The sequence below is a fragment of the Triplophysa rosa genome, linkage group LG16, assembly GCF_024868665.1.
Source record: "Triplophysa rosa linkage group LG16, Trosa_1v2, whole genome shotgun sequence".
NCBI classification, from domain to species: Eukaryota; Metazoa; Chordata; class Actinopteri; order Cypriniformes; family Nemacheilidae; genus Triplophysa; species Triplophysa rosa.
Window position 1 is genome coordinate 19,530,778 of NC_079905.1, and position 22,749 is coordinate 19,553,526.

Sequence of the window (22,749 nt, forward strand, 5' to 3'; positions counted from 1 at the left end):
AAAGAATACAGCCACCCGTGACCGCAACGTCTGGATAGGCATCTTCCCGCAGTGCGGGCAAGATGTATCCACGAAGGCTGCCTCAGTGTGCTGGAGACCCAAACACGTGAGACAGACATCGTGTCCATCCCCTTCCTCAATGAGCGCGTCGCACCCAAGAGAACAGCGGGACATGCCACGCTGGAGAAATTTGCTCTTTTAGAAAATAGTGCTCAGACACTTCTGGAACTGCCGAGACGCCCAGGGGAAAGTCGCTGCAGGAAGGGACCGTCCGCTGCACCACGTCGTAGATTCCAGCAGGATACCAGCGAAGAACTGGAAGACCAGCGAAGATCTGGAAGATCAGCGAAGATCTGGAGCTGCTCATCAGATGCGTAGGCTCTGAAGAACAAAAGGTGAATGAATGAGCATGCCGGCTTCCCTCTTATACCCGGACATCCGGGGAGGAGCCCCCGGACTAATCGGAGAAGGAGCTACAGGTGTGAGTGATGAAAACCAGTGAGTGAGGAAAGCCCGACAGGGAAACACGAGGGCGGGGCAGATGACGCAGACACCGGACACGTGGAGAGCTGTCAAACGACACTCCACGTGTTCGACAAAACAAAGTACACAACCCCCCCTCCCCCCCGCAGGACACATGCCCCGAGAAACCCGGATCATAACAGTACCCCCTCCGCCAACAGCGCCCCTGAGCACTTAGGGAGGAGGCTCACCTCGCCTCCGGTGGAAGTCCACGACCAACGACCTATCCAGAATGTCTCGAGACGGGACCCAGCACCTTTCCTCTATGCCATAACCCTCCCAGTCCACTAAGTACTGGAAGCCCCTGCCACGGCGATGAACGTCAAGAAGTTTCCTGACGGTATACACCGGAGACCCGTCCACCAACCGCGGGGGAGGGGGGACGGGGCGACTGCTGGCAGGGTTGAGATGGGACGTGATATCTGGTTTAACCCTGGAAACATGAAAAACAGGGTGAACTCGACCAAGATTAGGAGAGAGCTTGAGTCGGACGGCCACCGGATTAACCACCTTTGTGATGCGGAATGGCCCAATGAACCTGTGGGCCAACTTCCGAGAGGGCATCCGGAGAGGCAGGTCCTTGGTGGAAAGCCATACCCGCTGACCACAAACATAGGGCGGAGGAGAGACCCGGTGACGATTGGCCGCTGCTTTGGTTCTCTGAGAGGTTCGGGTCAAAACCCCTCTGGCTCTTGTCCAGGTGCAGCGACACCGCCGGACAAAGGCCAGAGCAGAGGGGACCGCAGCTTCGGGTTCCTGGGAGGGAAACAGAGGAGGTTGATAACCAACTGAACACTCAAATGGAGACATACCTGACGAGGAAACTGGGAGGGAGTTGTGGGCATACTCGACCCAGGAGAGCTGCTGGCTCCAAGAGCAGGGGTTGTGAGATGTTAGACAGCGGAGCTTATGTCCGAGATCCTGGTTGGCTCGCTCGCACTGCCCATTGGTCTGAGGGTGAAAACCTGAAGACAGACTTGCTGAGGCCCCGATTTGTCTACAGGACTCTTTCCAGAACCGGGAGGTGAACTGAGGACCCCTATCGGACACAACGTCCACCGGCAACCCATGGAGACGAAAGACATGGTCCACCAACAGTTGGGAGGTCTCCCGGGCGGAGGGCAGTTTGACTAGGGGAATGAAATGAGCCGCCTTGGAGAAGCGGTCCACCACCGTAAGGATAACGGTGTTGCCGCCAGAGGGAGGAAGGCCAGTGACAAAATCCAAGGCGATGTGTAGGCGACTTGGATGTAGGAAATCCAAGGCAACCGAAGAAGAGTGCCCAACGGGCTTGGCGTGAACTCAGCCTCTTGGCTGAACGGACATATTCGAGGTTCTTATGATCCGTCCAGATCAAGAAGGGTTGCGCTACTCCCTCCAACCAATGACGCCACTCACCCAAAGCCAGTCGAACCGCCAGAAGCTCTCGGTTACCGATATCATAGTTTCGTTCGGCAGGGCTAAGGCATGGGCGCATGGGTGCACCTTCCCATCACCAATCGAGCGCTGAGATAAAACCGCGCCTATCCCGACCTCTGAAGCATCAACCTCGACAATGAACTGTCGTTCAGGATCTGGAAAACAAAGCACAGGAGCAGAGAAAAAATGGGACTTGAGATTGTCAAAGGCTACCTGAGCTTGGGGATTCCACCTGAACAAAACCTTGGTGGAGGTTAACGCTGTGAGCGGAGCGGCAATCTGGCCAAAACCCTGGATGAATCGCCGATAAAATTTGGCAAACCCCAGGAACCGCTGAAGAGCTTTGCGAGAGTCGGGACTGGGCCACTCGGCGACGGCTTTGATCTTAGATGAATCAGGTTCAATTCCCCTGGGGGAGATGACATGGCCAAGGAACGAAACTGTATCGGCGTGGAATTCGCACTTCTTCGCCTTGATGAATAGTTGATTCTCTAATAATCGCTGAAGAACCTCACGCACGTGTCGGGAATGTTCCTGGAGAGAGGGGGAAAAAATCCAGATAAACAAAGACAAATCGGTTGATCATGTCACTCAACACGGCGTTAATGAGGCCCTGGAAAACGGCTGAAGCATTGGTCAAACAAAACGGGAGAACCAAATACTCATAATGTCCCGTAGGTGTGTTAAAGGCCCTCTTCCACTTGTCCCCCTCACGGATATGGACCAGGTAGTAGGCGTTGCAGAGGTCTAGCTTGGTAAAGACCCGGGCTCCCTGCAGGAGTTCGAAGGCCGTTGACATGAGTGGTAAGGGGTATTTGTTCTTTACCGTAATCTCATTCAAGCCTCGATAGTCAATACAGGGACGCAGGGAGCCATCCTTCTTCTGTACGAAGAAGAAACCCGCCCCGGCCGGTGAGGAGGAGTGACGAATGAGCCCAGCTTGGAGAGATTCATTGATATATTTGTCCATGGCCTCTCTGTGTCTGGGAGGAGGTTTATGGCACAGTCGTAGGGGCGATGCGGAGGTAGAGAGGTGGCCTGCGACTTGCAGAACACGGTACGAAGGCTGTGGTACTCCTCCTGGACCCCGGTCACATCGGGGGCAGCGACCAGAAACACAGATGGCACAAAGACAGGAGAAGGGGCAGAACCAGGTTTAGCTCCTCAGTACTTGAATGAACTCCTTTTGTATTACAGTCCTTCACGTGCATTACGCTCTCAGGCGTCCTGTCAGTTGGTAATACCTAGAATTTCAAAATCAAGTGCAGGTGGTAGATCCTCTTCCTATCTAGCGCCTAAACTTTGGAATAGTCTTCCCTGCACTGTCCGGGAGGCAGACACACTCTGTCAGTTTAAATCTAGACTAAAGACGCATCTTTTTAATCTTGCATACACTACNAGGGGCGATGCGGAGGTAGAGAGGTGGCCTGCGACTTGCAGAACACGGTACGAAGGCTGTGGTACTCCTCCAGGACCCCGGTCACATCGGGGGCAGCGACCAGAAACACAGATGGCACAAAGACAGGAGAAGGGGCAGAACCAGGTTTAGCTCCTCAGTACTTGAATGAACTCCTTTTGTATTACAGTCCTTCACGTGCATTACGCTCTCAGGCGTCCTGTCAGTTGGTAATACCTAGAATTTCAAAATCAAGTGCAGGTGGTAGATCCTCTTCCTATCTAGCGCCTAAACTTTGGAATAGTCTTCCCTGCACTGTCCGGGAGGCAGACACACTCTGTCAGTTTAAATCTAGACTAAAGACGCATCTTTTTAATCTTGCATACACTGGATACTATTGGGCGCAAATAATATGATACTCAAGGTTAGGCTGCATTAGTTAGATCAACCGGAACCAAAAACACAACTGATGTACTTGTTGCATCAAAGAGTACAGAACAGTACTCTACTCTCAGCCAGTCTTGTCTCATTGTTCCAAGGTTACCACAGCGAGCAGGATGCAGTTCATGGCCTGACCTGATGGTAGAGCGGAGAATGGGAAGTGGGGACCTGACAAGAGCTGAGATGATAGAGCTGGATAAAGAAGGACGCGGTCTCTTGACATGTCTTCACCACAAAACTTCAAATGCTATTAGATTATTAATGATAATCTTAAACTATAATTTATTTTATTATTAAGTTTATTTATTTTATTTAGCCTTGTTGTGCAAGTTCTCTGGAGCTTGTGCAGAGGCAGCAGCTTTTGCCAGAGGGGAACTGGAATCCCCTGGTTGGGCCTGGGTTCTCCTGAGGTTTTTTTTCTCGATTAGAGTTTTGGGTTCCTCGCCACCGTTTGCATACTGTTTTTGCACTATCTGCCTGACCGGGGGGGCTGCTTTAGAATCTTAAAGTTTTACTTAATTAATATTGCATATAGGAATTTATTATCTGTTATATTTGACCTGTGCTTCTCTCTCCTTTATCCTAAATGTGTGCTCTCACTGAGCGTGTGTGTGTGTGTGTGTGCGTACTTGTCTGTGTATGTGCGTGTGTGTGTGTTGTGTGTGTGTGCGTGCGCATCCGTGTGTGTGTGTGTGTCTCTATGTCTATGTGTGTTAGTACGTGTGCATATTGTGTGTGTGGAGTGTTTTGTATGTGGGTATGTCTGTCTTCTGTGTTTTCAACCTTTTCTTGTTTTTGCAGGTACAACTTTAATTATTTTGCTTATAGTCAATATGTCTCATGTACAGCTGCTTTGTAACAATGAAAATTGTAAAAGCGCTTTATAAATAAAGTTGTTGAGTTGAGAACCAAGACAAGACGCATGACAAAAAGAGCTCCAGGCCAAAACAGAATTATTAACCCAATCAATGTGATTATGCTGTGACAACCACGGATGCCCTAATATGATGGGAGTATTGGGGGAATCGAGGATGTACAGCGCAATACTCTCACAATGATTACCAGAAAGGTGAAGTCTTACGTGACGAGTGACATGAGTTATGGTACAGAAAAGTTGTCCCGCTAGCGTCATGACCTCAATGGGCTGAGAGAGTGGAATGGCAGGAATCCTCTATCGGCGGGCGGTAGTCTCATCGATGAAGTTTCCCTCCGCACCGGAATCAAGGAGGGCTTTGCCGGAGTGACTGTGACCGGAACAGGTGAGTTGGAACCGTAGTTGGGTGTGAAAATGAGGAGAGGTTACAGAACAGGCGCCCACCCGGACTCTCCGTACTACGGATGGGTGTGAGCTTTTACCGGACACTGGGAGACTTGATGGTCCGGCTTACCACAGTAAAAACAAAGTCCTTGCAGTAAACGTTGCTGCTTCTGTTGCGGAGACAGTTGGAAACGTCCCAGCTGCATGGGCTCTACATCGGTGCCGGTCGAAGACATGCTTAGGGGATTGTTGACCTCCCGGGTGGTGTCTCGGGCTTGCCAGGATGATGGAGAAGGACGACGTTTGCGCCGGTTACTTAACCGGTTCTCAATCCGGAGACAGAGGTTGGTTAAGGCTTCTAGATCTTGTGGACGGTCGAGAGTGGCGATCTCATCTGCGATGTAGGGGCTTAGCCCTTCCAGGAAGCGAGCGTGATAAGCCTCCGCATTCCAGTTGCAGGCTGCTGCTAATGTTTGGAAACGGATTGAGTAGTCGGTGATAGCGTTCCTGCCTTGGGTCAGGCGGGAGAGCTGGGAAGCTGCTTGATCCCCTCGTGCCGAGCGATCAAAAAGTCTTGTCATCTCCGCCCGGAAAGCCGTGAACAAGTGACAGCAAGGGGTCTGGGCGTCCCACACTGCCGTGCCCCACTCGCGGGCGCAGCCAGTTAAGAGTGTGAGTACATACGCCACCCTTGCTTCCTCAGTAGCGTAGCGGCGAGGCTGGAGGGAAAAAACCAGAGCAAGGGGGAGGACTATTGACGTGTTGCTCCGGCTCGAGGGGAAGCGCTCGAGGAGAGGAGTTGGCAGCAGAACGGCTGACGGCGACCTCTCGTTGTAGTTCTGTGACCTGGTTAAGAAGGCCTGCAGCCTGACCAGCGAGTACCTCTACATCCTGTGCAGTTGTATTCAGCCGAGATGTCTGCTGTCCGATAGCGGCTCCCTGTTGGCGCAGGGCAAAACGGAGGGGGTCCATCCCCTCTGAATCCCCAGATTGGTCAGCTCGTTCTGTCATGACTGTCAGAAAGGAGACGGGGATTCAATTGCAGGTAATGAGAACTTTATTAAATACAGAACAAAAAGGGAGAAATCAGTTTCCAGGCACCAGCAGCACCGTCCAGAAAGCACAAGATTCCTTCTAGTCCCACTCTGTCCTCTGGGAGCCACGAGAGTCTGCGGGCAACCGCCTCAGCCGGGCGGTATCCACGGGAGAGACGCACCTCCGTCCCGGAGGTTTCTCTCTGCCGGAGAAGAGTGAGAAGTATGGTTAGTCCAAACCCGATGAGAGCTCAGTGCTGCCGGGTACCGTCCCGAGGGGAGAGAAGTCTGAAAGTGTGTTGCAGAGAGGTCCGGGGCCCAGCGAAGACTGAGGGGCAAAATAATGAGGAAGTGTAGAAAACCAAGGCACTGGAGCAAAACAAAAGAGAAAACTAAGGAACTAGGACCAAGACAGAAAACTAGGACTATGACTGAAAAAATCTGAGGAATAACTATAACTATGACTATGACTAAGACTGGAGCAATAACTATGACAAGACAAGACACTGTTCGTCAGGCAGGTCTGAAACAAACACAACGAGCTGACACTAGACAAGAGGGAATAAATAGGGATCTGCAAACTAAAGATTGGCTACAGGTGTGGGGTAAATAAGAGAGCAGGGGAGAGTACTAATCGGAGAAGGAGCTACAGGTGTGAGTGATGAAAACCAGTGAGTGAGGAAAGCCCGACATGGAAACACGAGGGCGGGGCAGATGACGCAGACACCGGACATGTGGAGAGCTGTCAAACGACACTCCACGTGTTCGACAACCCCCCCCCCCGCAGGACACATGCCCCGAGAGACCCGGATCATAACAGGAAAGTACCCCCTAGATATCTGTGAGTATCCCTGCTAAAAGCCTTAGTACCGTGGGTCTTAACGCGTCTCTGCTGGAAAGTCGTTATAATATTAACACAGGTCCTAGCTCCTGTCTGATTTTTATCCTTATTTTTAAACTTAAAATCCACAAACCTTTTATTTTATGTAATACGTAAGACATAGCTCTTTCTACAGTCTTTCTAATGCTACAGTCTTTCTAATGCCTGCAATCTCTTCCTTGCGTCAACATGAGAACGACATCTTTTTGTACTGTGGTGGCCACCGTCGTGTTTGGACTGAGCGCTTCATGGCAAGTCTATAATACAACGCTAGTGGCCGCTGTTAATCAAGAATTGCGCCTTTAAAATAAGGAATTCACCCCATGACCCGGAAGTTGCGATCGTTTTTACTTCCATATTTTGACGCATTTTCGAATTGGTTGTTTGCCATCACGTGTTTTTTATGACGCGCGAGGCGAGGCTGGAGGGCAGCAAGTGATTTTCCTCCATAGGAATTCACTATCACTAACTCAAAGTACCTATGTTTAACGACCAAGTAAGCCCAAATTTCTGTCAAACCTTACTTGTAATAAACACTTCTGTTAAAAGAACGAGCCCTTATTAAATGGATAAAGTGAAAGATCTCGCGTTTCCCTTTAGAAGTCCATTATAAGGAAACTTAACTTAACAAAACAACAACCACGGAAAACCAAAATAAATACATTTGTTTATCACTGATATAAAACATAAACATGATAACAGAAAAGTTTTATGCTCTCAGTTTGTCGCTGGCTGCCTTGAGCCACGTTATGTGGTTTCTTAATGAACTTTAATGAAGAACAAGTTTAACTTGAGATTCTTATCCCTGGAATAATTGTGCTTGTTCTTTTAACAGTAGCTAGTGTTTATTACAAATAAGGTTTAATAGGAATTTGTTTTTACGTGGTCGTTGTTTCAGTACGTTAAGCTATTTAATTATAATGGACTTATATGGGGGAGAAAGGCTTAAAGTGAGATTTATCACTTTATTCGTTTAATAAGGACTCGATCTTTGCAGCTAGTGTTCATGACAAGGGTCTTGAGCAGTAACTTTGAGTCCACCTGGTCGTTGTTTAACTCAACTCAACTCAACTTTATTTATATAGCGCTTTTACAATTTTCATTGTTACAAAGCAGCTGCACATGAGACACATTGACTACAAGCAAAACAATCAAAGTTGTACCTGCAAAAACAAGAAAAGGTTGAAAACACAGAAGACAGACACACCCACACACAAAACACTCCACACACAGAAACCAACACACACAGACACAGAGACACACACACACACGGATGCGCACGCACACACACACAACACACACACACACACACACGTACGTACACAGACAAGTACGCACACACACACACGCTCAGTGAGAGCACACATTTAGGATAAAGGAGAGAGAAGCACAGGTCAAATATAACAGATAATAAATTCCTATATGCAATATTAATTAAGTAAAACTTTAAGATTCTAAAGCAGCCCCCCCGGTCAGGCAGATAGTGCAAAAACAGTATGCAAACGGTGGCGAGGAACCCAAAACTCTAATCGAGAAAAAAAACCTCAGGAGAACCCAGGCCCAACCAGGGGATTCCAGTTCCCCTCTGGCAAAAGCTGCTGCCTCTGCACAAGCTCCAGAGAACTTGCACAACAAGGCTAAATAAAATAAATAAACTTAATAATAAAATAAATTATAGTTTAAGATTATCATTAATAATCTAATAGCATTTGAAATTTTGTGGTGAAGACATGTCAAGAGACCGCGTCCTTCTTTATCCAGCTCTATCATCTCAGCTCTTGTCAGGTCCCCACTTCCCATTCTCCGCTCTACCATCAGGTCAGGCCATGAACTGCATCCTGCTCGCTGTGGTAACCTTGGAACAATGAGACAAGACTGGCTGAGAGTAGAGTACTGTTCTGTACTCTTTGATGCAACAAGTACATCAGTTGTGTTTTTGGTTCCGGTTGATCTAACTAATGCAGCCTAAACCCTCTGAAGATTTATATTATGGAAGAGTAGTGTATGCAAGATTAAAAAGATGCGTCTTTAGTCTAGATTTAAACTGACAGAGTGTGTCTGCCTCCCGGACAGTGCAGGGAAGACTATTCCAAAGTTTAGGCGCTAGATAGGAAAAGGATCTACCACCTGCACTTGATTTTGAAATTCTAGGTATTACCAACTGACAGGACGCCTGAGAGCGTAATGCACGTGAAGGACTGTAATACAAAAGGAGTTCATTCAAGTACTGAGGAGCTAAACCATGTAAGGCTTTATAGGTAATAAGCAAGATTTTAAAGTTAACGCGATGCTTTATAGGTAACCAGTGCAAGGTTGACAGAACCGGGCTAATATGTTCATACTTTTTTGTACGTGTAAGAACTCGAGCTGCCGCGTTTTGGACCAATTGGAGTTTTTGTAATAAGCCTGCAGGGCAACCACCTAACAGTGCATTACAGTAATCTAGTCTTGATGTCATGAATGCATGAATTAACTTCTCTGCATCTGAGATTGACAGCATATGACGTAGTTTAGATATATTCTTAAGATGGAAAAACGCAATTTTACAGGTGTTGGCGACGTGGCTCTCAAATGACAGATTACTATCGAATAGAACGCCAAGATTCTTTGCTGACGACGAGGGTTTTATGGAACATCCGTCAATAGTTAAACAGTATTCTTGGTTGTTACTTATAGCAGTTTTCGGTCCAATAAGTAACACTTCCGTTTTGTCCGAGTTCAGTAATAAAAAGTTGTTACTCATCCAGTTTTTTATATCGACTATGCATTCCATTATTCGATGGAACTGCTGTGTTTCATGAGGCTTCGAGGAAATATAAAGTTGAGTATCATCAGCATAACAGTGAAAGCTAACTCCGTGTCGCTTTATTATATCTCCTAGAGGTAGCATGTATAATGCGAAGAGCAGAGGCCCTAAGACTGAGCCCTGTGGTACACCGTACTGGACTTGCGATTTGCGTGACACCTCATTGTTTATTGCTACAAATTGAAAACGGTCGGATAAATAAGATTTAAACCATTTCAAAGCTATTCCCTTAATGCCGACATAATTTTCGAGTCTATGTAGGAGTGTGCTGTGGTCAATGGTATCGAATGCAGCACTAAGGTCTAGCAGCACCAATAACGAGATACAACCTCGGTCAGACGCCAATAGCAGATCATTTGTAACTCTGATCAAAGCAGTCTCTGTACTGTGACATGCTCTAAATCCAGACTGGAATTCTTCATTGATGTCATTCCTTTGGAGGAAGGAGCATAATTGAGTTGAAACTACTTTTTCCAGAACTTTAGATATGAAAGGTAGATTCGATATAGGCCTGTAGTTCCTTAGTTCTCTAGGGTCGAGTTGGGGTTTTTTGACAAGGGGCCTTATAACAGCCACCTTATATGCTTTAGGCACATGTCCTAATGTCAGAGATGAGTTAATAATACCAAGAAGAGGATCTATAATTTCTGGGAGCATCTCTTTCAGTAGATTTGTAGGTATAGGGTCTAGTATGCATGTTGTTGATTTAGATGATCTAATAATTTTAGACAGCTCATCTTGATCTACGGTATAAAATAATTGCATTTTCTCCTTAAGGGCGCTGTAGTTAGTTTGTTCAGCGGGTTTCACTTCTGATTGCATTGTTATAATTTTTTCTCTAATATCTTGGATTTTATATGTGAAGTAGTTCATAAATTCATCACTGCTATGCTGATATACAGGATCAGAAGTCACTGACGATTTATTTTTTGTTAATTTAGCCACCGTGTTAAATAAAAACCTAGGGTTGTGCTGGTTTTCTTCTATTAGTGATGAAAAGTAGGCGGATCTAGAAGTTTTTAGGGCTTTCCTGTATTTTCGAATACTATCCTTCCATGCTGTACGAAATACCTCTAATTTAGTTTTCTTAAAGTTGCGCTCCATTTTTCGGGCCGCTTTCTTTAGAGCCTGAGTGTGTTCATTATACCACGGTGTGGGGCTGCCATTTTTAATCTTCTTTAAACGTAGTGGAGCAACTTTGTCTAGCGTTACCGAGAAGGTGGAATTAAAATTTTCAGTGGTAATGTCAAGATCTTCAACGTTATTTCTCATGATTTGAGACAATTCGGGCAGATTATCGAGAAACGCATCTTTGGTAGTTGAAGTTATTGTTCTACCATATTTGTAACAATGAGTTTTATTTGCAGCCGTAGGCCAGTGAAGCAAACATAATACCAGATAATGATCCGAAATGTCTTCACTCTGCTGAAGGATTTTAACGTCGTCCACATTTATACCGTAAGACAGTATTAAATCTAAAGTATGATTACGAAGGTGAGTGGGTCCTGACACATGTTGACTAATGCCCATGGAGTTAAGAGTGTCTTTGAAAGCCATTCCTAAGGCATCTGTAACGTTATCTACGTGGATGTTAAAGTCACCAACGACAAGGAGTCTATCTGCGGCCAGTACTAGTTCTGATAAGAACCCACCAAATTCTTTAATAAAATCTGTGTGGTGCCCTGGAGGCCTATATACAATAGCTAGAATCAATTTAAAAAGTGTTTTATCTTTAGTATTAGGTGTTGAAACATGAAGAACCATGACTTCAAAAGAATTATATTTAGAGTTCGACTTCTGGGAAATGCTAAGAGAGTTATTGTAAAGTGCTGCGACACCTCCCCCTCTGCCTTTTAGACGAGGCTCGTGTTTATAATAATAATCTTGGGGGACAGATTCATTTAAAGCAATATAATCATCTGGTTTTAGCCATGTTTCTGTCAAACAGAGCATGTCTATTTTATGATCTGTTATCATATCGTTAACAAAAAGTGCTTTATTAGAGAGAGATCTAATATTTAGCAATCCGAGTCGTAACAGTTGATTATCTGTATTTTGTTCATGTTTAGTTTGTTTAACGTTTATTAAATTACTTTCAAGAGGTTTACGCATTATTTTATGTTTGCTAATCCGGGGGACAGACACAGTCTCTATTTTGTGATGTTTGGGAGAACGGATTACTACATGTTGTACATTTTGTGTATTCTGCGACGTGAGACGGCAAGCAGACAGTTGGTTAAGCCATACTGTCTGCTCCCTGACCTGGGCCCCAGCGAGTCAAGTTTTAGCATTAGCATTAAGACTTTTTGCCATATTTCTAGACAGGATGGAAGTCCCAGCCCAGGAGGGATGGAGACCATCTCGTTTCAACAGGTCAGGTCTGCCCTCAAAACTCTTCCAGTTATTTATAAAAACTATATCATTCTGCAGGCACCACTCAGACAACCAGCCATTTAGTGAATATAATCTGCTATAAATCTCATCACCACGATAAGCATTGAGGGGGCCAGAGAATATTACAGTGTCTGACATCATGCTTGCGAGCTCACACACCTCTTTAATGTTATCTTTTGTGATCTCCGATTGACGGAGTCGAACATCATTTGTGCCGACGTGAATGACAATCTTACTGAATTTACGATTAGCCTTAGCCAGCACATTTAAATTTGACTTGATGTCAGGCGCTCTGGCTCCCGGTAAACATTGGACTATGGTGGCTGGTGCCTCTATGTTAACGTTCCGAACAATAGAATCACCGATAACTAGGGTTTAGGTATGTTAAACTTCGTTAAGTGTTTTAGAAAGTCATCTGGCTTGGCTCATCCCAACCGCAGATTCAGGTTTACAAGCCACTTTATCTCCGTTTCTCAGTCGATACTCGCATTTTCCCCCTTTGTGAACATCAGCTTTTGCTACACAATAAAAACACCTTTCATGGTTTGATCGATTTGAACAGTCAAAAACGACGCAAAACACAGGTATTTTGAGTTTGTTATGGTGAATTCCTATGGAGAAAATCCTTTGCTGCCCTCCATCGGCACTTCGCTCAGTGCCGTGACGTCATATACAAACAACCTATTTTGAATGAGATGGGTGTGGCTTTCATCTTTCTCTGCAATTGAATGTATAAAAACAGCTGTTGCATTTTGAAATGGAACTGGCAGCAGACTGAGTGTTGAAGGGGAGGAGTTAACTGATGCTCCGCCCAAGCCGTCTAACACACATCATCCAAGATTGGTTAGTCATTACAGGACGGAAGTGCATTTTAAGATTATAACTAAAGATCATGAGGCCACATGATTTTTTAAAAGAGAATGACCCACATTGATAAACTATTTACAATATATGCTGCAATATTTCATGAAAAAATAGGCATTGTAATTTTTAATTTCACTGGGACTTTAAAGCTTATTAAAACACCACATAGACATATAAACAACATTAAAAACTTTTCACCACAGGGGGATTTTAAGAAGATTAGGGTTGTTTGTCACATAAAATGCAGAAAAAATGTTGTTTTGTTTTTTCAGGTGTTTGACCTTAGGCAGTGCCACAGGCAGATGCAACAGCAGGCAGCCACGGCACAGGCAGCAGCAGCCGCTCAGGCCGCAGCGGTGGCAGGAAATATTCCAGGACCAGGAAGTGTTGGTGGAATCGCCCCTGCAGTCAGTAAGTGCCTTTAAACATGAAATTATTTTTATCATTTTCAGCAAACTACACATTGACCATAGTTTGGTGATTAAAAAAGTCCTTTAAGTGTTAGTCCGGGTTTCTTACCTGAAACAGTCCCAATTTAATTTTCTATCACCATGCTGCATTCTTTAACGGCCTCTTTGCAAAGCGTGCACAACATTGCGACAGGTTCACAAGATACGCTGCACTTAAATGTGCCACATAAACTGTTAAAACCAGAATGGTTTGGAACAGAATATAAGTCACTAATTTCTTGGCTTTGCAAGCTAAAGAAGCTTTGCAGTATATTACCTTTTTGACTAGGGAGAAGGTTTTAGGGTCCAAACTGTTTTGCATAGTATATTGAACTTTTTTATTAAAAAAAGAATGTCTCACGATATGACCCCTTTTCAAATATAAGTGTGATCAAAAATGGAAATATAATACAAATACATGTGAGCATGTTGTGCTTTTGCAAATGTCAAAATAAAACAAGAGGTTTGTAAATCTCTAAATGTTTGTGTCCTAGGCCTCTCAGCAGCTGCAGGGATCGGTGTGGATGATCTCAGGAGGCTGTGTATCCTGCGGCTAAGCTTTGTGAAGGGCTGGGGGCCAGATTACCCTCGGCAAAGTATAAAACACACCCCCTGCTGGGTGGAGGTCCATTTGCACCGTGCACTGCAACTGCTGGACGAAGTGCTGCACACTATGCCACTAGCAGACCCTGGACCAGCTATCTGATAGCAGTGAGAAGGAACAGTACACACCTCCGCAAACACTCAACAAAGATACTGTACTCACTACTGTAGGCATGCATATGTTGACCCTGGGACAACATTTTTGTGAAAAAAGCCTTTACCCACCACAAACCCTAAATTATCCCTCAAGTCAGTAATAATGGTGTACAAGCCCCTAACCCTGTTTGTAAGCTTAAACTTCACATGAACTTTAAACTTATCCCTCAAATCTGATGTTGCCCCAGGGTCAACTTGATGTTGACCCAAGGACATCTCTCACTTGGTAAAATCAGGAAAGCCCATGTGCTAACTTCAGTATAATTAGGTTTGCACTTTTATCAGTCATTAGAATCATACCACAACAAATTCAATATACCACACCAAATTCAATAAGATTAATGTCTTCAAAAAATATTTCTTCGCTTCTTGTTAGTATATAGTGATATGCTTTTCAGTTTTGGTGAATCTCATAAACAATGTCCAGGGCTGGGTTTCCAGAAACCTTCTTAACGCTATGTCATTCTTAAGTTATACCTGAAAAGTGGTAGCGATATATTCTTAAGAACAAGGTTTCGGGAAACCCAGCCAAGCTAGGGTCACATAAGACCCTAAAAAAAATAAGATACTAGATTTTGCTTTAAAAATAAGCCTATTTTTATAACCTTTTTATGACACAAATATCTTCAAATTCTCTTTACTGTAATATGTCCATGCATTACTTTTGTTTGTTTTATAATTCTATTTGATATTTTTTCCAGAAAATAAATTACTTTGATACAATGTTTTAATATAAGTCAGCATAATTTTAATACAACAAATACTAACATGATGTTTTTTCACATTAGCAATAGGAATACGTTTTTTTTACATTACAATCATGATGTTTGGGGGAATTTGTCTGTGGTGCACATTGTCACAATGCAATCGTAAAACAGCAGTAAAACAATATAGAATAGACTAATCTAATTAAATTAAACTAATCTATCTTAAATATACTTTGATTGATTATGGGGTTAAATATGACCTGTACATGTCCTTGACATTTTTATGGGATTCACCATCTTACATTAGATGTAGATACTGTATATGTTAGTGCTACAGTCTAATAACTAATGCAAGTTTACACAGGGTTAATTGAGAATTATGTTCAGGGAAATAGCTTTATTGTTCATATGCCTTTCTAGCTTTACACATCATGCAGTTATAATATGAATATCAGAGCCTAATTGTTTTGCAATACTTGTAGAAAATGCTTATAAAATTATTTTATAGGGTCAGTATCTGATCATATAATAAAGTGCAACAATGACCGCTCACTTTTTCTGAGATGTGGTTTCTGGAAGTATTTGTCCTTTCTTCAAAGACTTTTAGGCTTTTAACAAAAAATAAAAAATTGGTCTAAAATGATTTAAGTAAAAGATTGCATGCTTAACATCTCTTAGCAGGCATGTATTCCCTAAATATAGCAAGTAATTTCAGAGAACAATACAATCTAAAACTATTGACTATGTTCTACATAATCTTGTTTTAGAAGACAATAAATGGGATTTTTACTTCCAGAACCCTTCTGTTGAGCTTTCCCACACTCTGGTATAACACACACACACACACACACACACAGGCTATCAAAGACAGAAAAAAATATGAACATATTTAGAAATCTGTGGCTTTTGTGGCATCCAAATGCCTCAGAGCATCTATGTCTGCACCGATCACTTCAAGAAGTGTTCAAAAGACCGTCAACATTAAATGACAGTGATGAAATCCTGCCTCAGAGAGAGACGGAAGTGAACCATGTCCTAAAGCAGATGAAAACAAACTTTAAATCATTATCATCTCTGTGCTTGTGTTGTGCTTCTCTACATGTGGACCTAACTTGGCTATTTCTGCCTGTTGCAAATGCGGCTTACTACTCAAGCTTATTATTCATACTTACAATAGCCTTCCAGCTCTTTTATTTTCATATAAAAAAAGCAAAAGCAAAACAAAAGCTTGAGTTGTTCAGCTTTAAAATGGTGGTATTAGTACTTGTGATGACGCAGTTTGGTGTTTGTAACCAAAATCATTTGCCATGTGGTGTAACTCACCAAAGCCAGAATACCTCATGATAATGTAATATGAACGCGGTAGATTTTTCTTTATGCTAAAAGGCGTTTGAAATGTATTTTCCGGACCTCATGTTCACCTCATACTTTAACCAAAACCAAAAGGAGGCATGTCTTGAAGAGGACCAATTGTAGAGTCTTACTGCACCAATTAACAAATTTCAACCTATGTTTTTTGCCAACACCAGTTAATCAGCTTCAGCATTTACTGTTATCTTGCCCAGCAAATTATGTTTTATAATATATAGCAGTATATTATATAGCAACATTTTTCCAACTGTTGTGACAAGCTGGGAATCAATCAGGCAGTCCCATATACTAAAATATTTGCAAACGGGTAGATCTAAACTTCAAACAATATAATTTGCTACCTTCCCATGTTAAAACGTGCACACTTATGCATTTGTTGAAAGACCCTTGATGTTAGTTCATATTAATATGTTCATCCAAAACAAATGCAAATATTTAGTAACTGAAACCATGGGTCTGTTTAATAGTTAAAGTGAACCTCAGTTTGAAGTCATCAAAATAAAAATTGAAAGACATTTTGGTGTTATTCTGCACAATTCATCAGCTCATATTATTCCAAAGAAATTAGTGTTTGTCTCTGTAATGTTTCATCTAAATGGAATAACTTGCTCTGTTTGCTTCTGAAATAACTTTTCTCAGATTATGTCATCTAGGACACGCAACCTATTGAAAAATGAAGGCCAAAACCCCTATAACCTTTTAGATTGTTCAGGCAATATTTAACACTTTAATAACAGTTAATGTAATTAGGGTGACAACAATACTAACAAAATCAATACCTTCAGGCATCACTTCTTGCTGAAAAAGATAAATGCTTTAGCTTTATAGAATTGTGGGTTGGAAGTGACTTTCTCCACAATCTACTGCAATGTATTTAGGTCTGTTAGACAATTCAGACAAATTTTACATTGCTTAAGAAAAATGGGTTGTGCATGCCCTTTCATGTTGACTTCAATTACACGTACTGTATATCCTTACTGCTTTAGCTGTACTAGCTGTTTAATAGAGGGTTTAAACAATGTTTTGCATTTCTTTGGTACCACAGTAAATGTCTTTGTGCCCTTGTTTATAGAAAAAGGCTTTCCCACTTATTTTAATGATGATGTAAACATTCTGTTGGTCTGAAACATGTGACTACATTTTAAAGCAATGAAGCATGGCAGGGAATTCTTAGTCCTCTTCGATTCATAGAGTGTTTTGGGGTTTTGTTGGCTAATGCAAGTGATGCAAACTCTTCATCTGCAGGGTATAGTTCACGATGGCTCAGGTCATGTTGAAAATGATGAGGCTTTCTGTAAATGTAACGCCTTTTTTACGTCGATTGCTTTAAAAACATGTCAGGTACACTCATTGTTTTGATGAGTGCCTTTGTGCTGTATTTCATCAGAAATGTGACACCTTCAATCTGCAATTTAAATAGAAATTACAATGAAATTCTTTAATACATGCTTTAATACAGATTTTAAAGGCACTAAACTCCTCTGTTTAATCAACGATGAGTTTTTTAAACCAGAATACTATCTTGAGGTCATTTTGGGTGAGAAAAACATTACACGTTTAATACACTATGATGGTGTAACAACAGGAATTTGTTGTAATTTATGCTGTAAAACATTCATTGTATTATAGATATAAACAGGTAATTAAATGTGAATAGTAACTTTACTGCATAATTTGCTTAGATTCACAGGTATGGTATTAAAATGTTTTGTTGGTATAAACCATTTGCCAATGATGTTACATGATCTTTCAAGTTTATGCTGAAAAATGTTTTAATGTTGCAACCCCAAATGTCATTGTGACATAGAAACACTTATTGTTACAATATTAGAGTAACTTAACTGTACTTAACCCTCATTGCCTACTATGTTCTGCACTGTAATTTACCTTTTCTTTTAAAGGATAAAAGGATGGCTTTTTCCAAAACACATCATTAACGCTTTAATATACAAAACTTGTGTGTTTTCACTGGTGGGGCATACTGTTGTTGTGTAAACATGATGAAAACAATAACATGACAATCACCCAGCTGGAAAATAAATTAACAGGATTCCATGTATTAGGCCTATTTCTTACATGTATTTATCGATATGTTATCCAGTGTGAAGACATTTGAATTGACTATTTTATTGATATTGTCATTTCAATTCTTGTTGTTATAATTATTGTTAAAGAACATTCTGCTCCTGTATGTTGACTGTACACCAAAGTAAAAAAAAACATTTTGATACATATATTTTTGTGATGTGTTTTTATCATAGGCTACCTATAATGAGTTTAGTATAAATTTAAACAGAATTATGGTGGAAAAAGAAAGTTTTGAGTGTGTGTGCAATTTATATCATGTTTAAAATTATTTAAATATTTGAGAAATGTTTAATCTTTAAATTAAACATACCTCTTCTACTGATATTATTATAATACGAAGCTATAATTATATTATATGATATGATATTACGCTATGCCTATATTATATGATAATGATAGAATAGTTCAAAATTAGTAGGACTACACGTTCTTATAGTTTGCTTTTCGTGTAATGTGTTTTACCTGAACTATAGTTGGCGCTAAAAGTCTGGTCCATAAGTAATCTCACGACACGCTGCATCCGCCCTAAGCATCGTCACTCGCATCTGGAGCGGAGGAGCAGGCTGGTGCGCGGGCGCGTCACCGATCGCATCCTTGAGCAGCAAAGAAGAAAACATCCCTACAGCTCGACCACCCATTCAGTTGGAGGAACGGGCTGAATACATGAATGGAAACAAAATAGAAATAGCACTTTCTTTGCTTTTTATTTTTTATTTTCTGATCACGGCCACTTCAACGGAGATTCAGAATGGCTGAGATTGCTGATTTGAAACCAACATATGGTAAGTCATTTGTTATGTATAAATGTTATTACGTAATGATCCGGGGTTTTACGACGCTAAAGCTGTAGTTTAGATCTATATGTGGAAATAAACATGATAGGCCTACATGACACGACAATTCGTGAATTTAAATTAATGATATCCACAAATTCCTTATGAATTGGTTCGTTTTGTTTTTACTCAGTGCTCTGAGCAACGTTAGTGTTTTCTTTATAGCGATACGTTATTTTTGTTTTCTATTATATTATAGAACAGGTTACAGGAGCAAACTGATTTGGTGATTAGGCTGAAAAAATAAATAAATCGTGAAGACGAACCAATCAAGTATAACAAGCTCACCACCGGAAATACGCACATGACGTCTCTTCGCATGATTTTCTGCACGCATGAAGTGCGTTTAAACACGCTTTGTAGGCCTATTACATGTGTTGTTTATGTAAAAAAAAGTATCACTATTACTTATGTTACACAAATATTTAAGTATGAAAGATTATAATGATTAGATAATGTGTAGGTTTTACATGTAAAGTCTTTCTCCGTTCCTTGGGCAGTTTTGTTCAGTTGCTTGCCTAATGAGTGCGGCTATGTGTAGCGATAGAGAGATTTTTAGCTTTATTTGTGAACGGCACAGATCGGCAGATGATCCGGCGCGGCCTAAACAATGCGTGCATGACGTCATATCTGTTCACTGTGCGAGGCACCCAGGACCATTTAATGTCCCACTGCTTTAGATATTTATTCATTTCTAATAATCTATTTTTATGTAGTTTCTGGATTTCCAATTAGTACATGTCATGCCCGTTAATCTAACAAATAGTTTTAATATGGCTACATGACAAAATAGGCTAATCTTTTTGGGGGGTTGATCTAGCAACAACTTTTATTAAAAATAAAATGTTGTTTTATGATGTGTAGAATGTAACACTCAAGGCCGGACTTACCATTGGACTTGATTGGGCTCCAGCAAAGGGGCCCCGCCCTTCAGGGGGGCCGTCTGCTCTCGTTCATTTGATTTGTTTAGATATATGCCAGTCATTTTATTTTTCATTTAAACTTTGTTCATTGGTCTAGCACGATTCAATAGCACTGCCTTATAAGGAAGGATGTCGTTTAATTGGCTAAACTTTCCGTCAATCATATTGGCGTTTCCTGATTGATTATTTGTGGATTCTATCAGTCACGTTTACCGCAGTTATAATGGCTGATAAGCGCAATCACAGTACCGCGCTGAAAAGAAAACTGAGAGACAAGAACGCGAAAGAACAGGATTTAGTTAAATGGAAATACTGATTGTTTAGACCTATGGTACCACACCATGATCTTAGGCAGAGAATCCAGAGCAAACCTGCCAACTCTCCCGTTTTTCACACATACTCCTGCCACCCTCTTATTTTGTTATTTCTCCCGAGAAACTCCCGTGTCCCGACGAACAGGAACCCGAACGCGTTGCACTGCCCATTTGCCCTCACAGGCTGGTGCCCTTTGGTAGGCGAAAAAGAATGGTAGCCGAAGTGGAGTAGAGAGGATTTACATCCCCGCAAAAAACTTTCTCTTATTACACCGCTAAAGGTACGCATATTCCACTCCGCATTTTACATTTAACGCTTGCTCCTCACAGTCTGTGTCCGCTCACTGAGGACGACAGATTGTTTCATCGACAGGTAGATGCTGTACTGTAGAGTCTACTAGCTGTTGTTTTTGTTACACTTTCTTTGCTTTTACAAAAAACGTGTTATGAAAAGTGTTGTGTTCTGCAGACAACTCTGAATAATAACAGGTGATATAGAGTTTATTTCTAATATTTCCCTTTTTGTGACAATAAGCGGTTCTTGTAAATAATATGCAAACACTGTTAAATCCATCCATCATAAATTAAAAATAAAAACATCCTGCTTACTAATAAACAAGGTTAAAACAACCGAACTACGGGACGCGTGAAGGGACAAACTGCTCGTACTTTCTCAAACAGCATTTAGATGCAAGTTATTTCAAGTCTGACGTTGAGATCTCTGGTAAAATTTAAATGCTAAATTAAGATGATACCTTGCAGATTTATGGCCCTGTGAGCTGCATTAAATATTAGATTTACATTTTAAGAATTTGAAATGAAAATTATGTTATGTTAGATATAAAGTCATTATATTATTTTAAAAGATTTATTACAGAGGGGTGCCCTATTTGCCCTGCACAACCTCAGTTAACTAGACTTTACAAAACTTTATACCCATCTCATTATTATGAAACTATTTAAGCCATAATAAGGCGTTTCATCTCATTATTATAAATACAATTTTAAAGTGCATTACAAACTCATCGATCTGTCATATGCTTTACTGATGGAATTGCAATAGAATACTAATATATTTTTAACTCTTTTCAATGTTGCATTTGTTAACATTAGTTAAGCATTTGATTACACGTCTGCATTTGTTAATCTTTATTTTCAGTATTTACTAATATTTTTAAAAACATTGAACATGCACCACGAACTAACATAAACAATTGTATTTGGCATTAACTAACAATAAACAAGATTACTAAATGCTGAAAACTGTATTGCTCATTATTGGTTTCATGTTATTGCAGGGGTTCCCAAATTTTAGATCCGAGACGTACAGTATAATCTCAAGATCCTCCATAAATTCAGGGAAAACACACACATTTGTTACTTTTTAGTAGTTTCTTATTATGAATAAGTTTCATTGTAATTTTAAAATACATAATGGTATAGGGCTGCATGATTATGTCAAAAAACTATATTAGTCTATATTGTAATGTTGATTATTAATGTTGATTGGATTTTACATTTAAGTATGTTTGAAACTTCCTACATGCTATAAACGCACCACTTGTGGCTCCCACTGTCAAAACAAGGATTATAAATGTGTAAACCAATGAACAAGTGTCATTGTTACTCATTGGAGAAAAAAACATTTACTAATGCTAACAAACATATGATTTTAAATAGTACGGGGGCCCCGAAAACAACTCAAGCCCAGGGGCCCCCATCCTCCTAAGTCCGGCCCTGGTAACACTTAAGTACATTGCCTGAAATTTAATGTCAGTTCTCCTACGGTTTAATATTACCCTCAAAAACACCATTGATTTTTGAATAGTTTATTGAAAATCATTATCAGACATTAACTGGGGCACTTGGCAAAATGCTACCAATGCTGATTTATGTTAGCCTACAAAATGTTGATATTAATAGAAGACAATGATCTGTTTAACTCTACTGGGGTGAGAGAGAGGTTGGCAAAACGTACAGTACATGTTTGTTTATATGCAACATTTCTCATTGTTCAGATATAATTTATTTAATATGTATTATTGATTAATAAATTGAGAAATGTTTTCTTTTATTGCGTATATATGGTTATAAAAAGGCCCTCAATTCTAGACTTTTTTTAGCTGTCAGGTTTTAAAAGAGTGACGTGTTGGGAGGAGATGGACCATTTTGACATGTTTCCTGCTGGTGAATGTGTGTGATGTAGTTTGGGTCAAGTATTGACCTCAATTATCTGAATGTCTGAGGCATCTTGGATCACAATCTGATGTGTAGGAGTTTTCCAGAAGACA

The 22,749-nt window shown here is 41.3% G+C and overlaps 2 protein-coding genes across 3 annotated transcripts in view; both read left to right on the forward strand.

The window, feature by feature from the left end:
* The window catches only part of smad10a (SMAD family member 10a), a 37,019-nt gene extending 18,491 nt beyond the window's left edge, over positions 1-18,528 (forward strand). Inside the window, exons 11-12 of the mRNA XM_057355708.1 lie at positions 13,287-13,425; positions 13,958-18,528. Coding sequence (XP_057211691.1) covers positions 13,287-13,425; positions 13,958-14,169 — 351 coding nt within the window. The 3' untranslated portion in view covers positions 14,170-18,528. The remainder of the gene's footprint in view (positions 1-13,286; positions 13,426-13,957) is intronic.
* Positions 18,529-18,921: 393 nt separating this feature from the next.
* Positions 18,922-22,749, forward strand: part of syt11a (synaptotagmin XIa) — a 65,828-nt gene continuing 62,000 nt past the window's right edge. Inside the window, exon 1 of one of the 2 annotated variants that reach the window (XM_057354397.1) lies at positions 18,922-19,170. In XM_057354397.1, the coding sequence (XP_057210380.1) occupies positions 19,137-19,170 (34 nt within the window). In that variant the 5' untranslated portion in view covers positions 18,922-19,136. Of the gene's footprint in view, positions 19,171-20,419; positions 20,740-22,749 lie in introns of those variants that run through there. The other variant, XM_057354398.1, reaches the window with a different exon arrangement.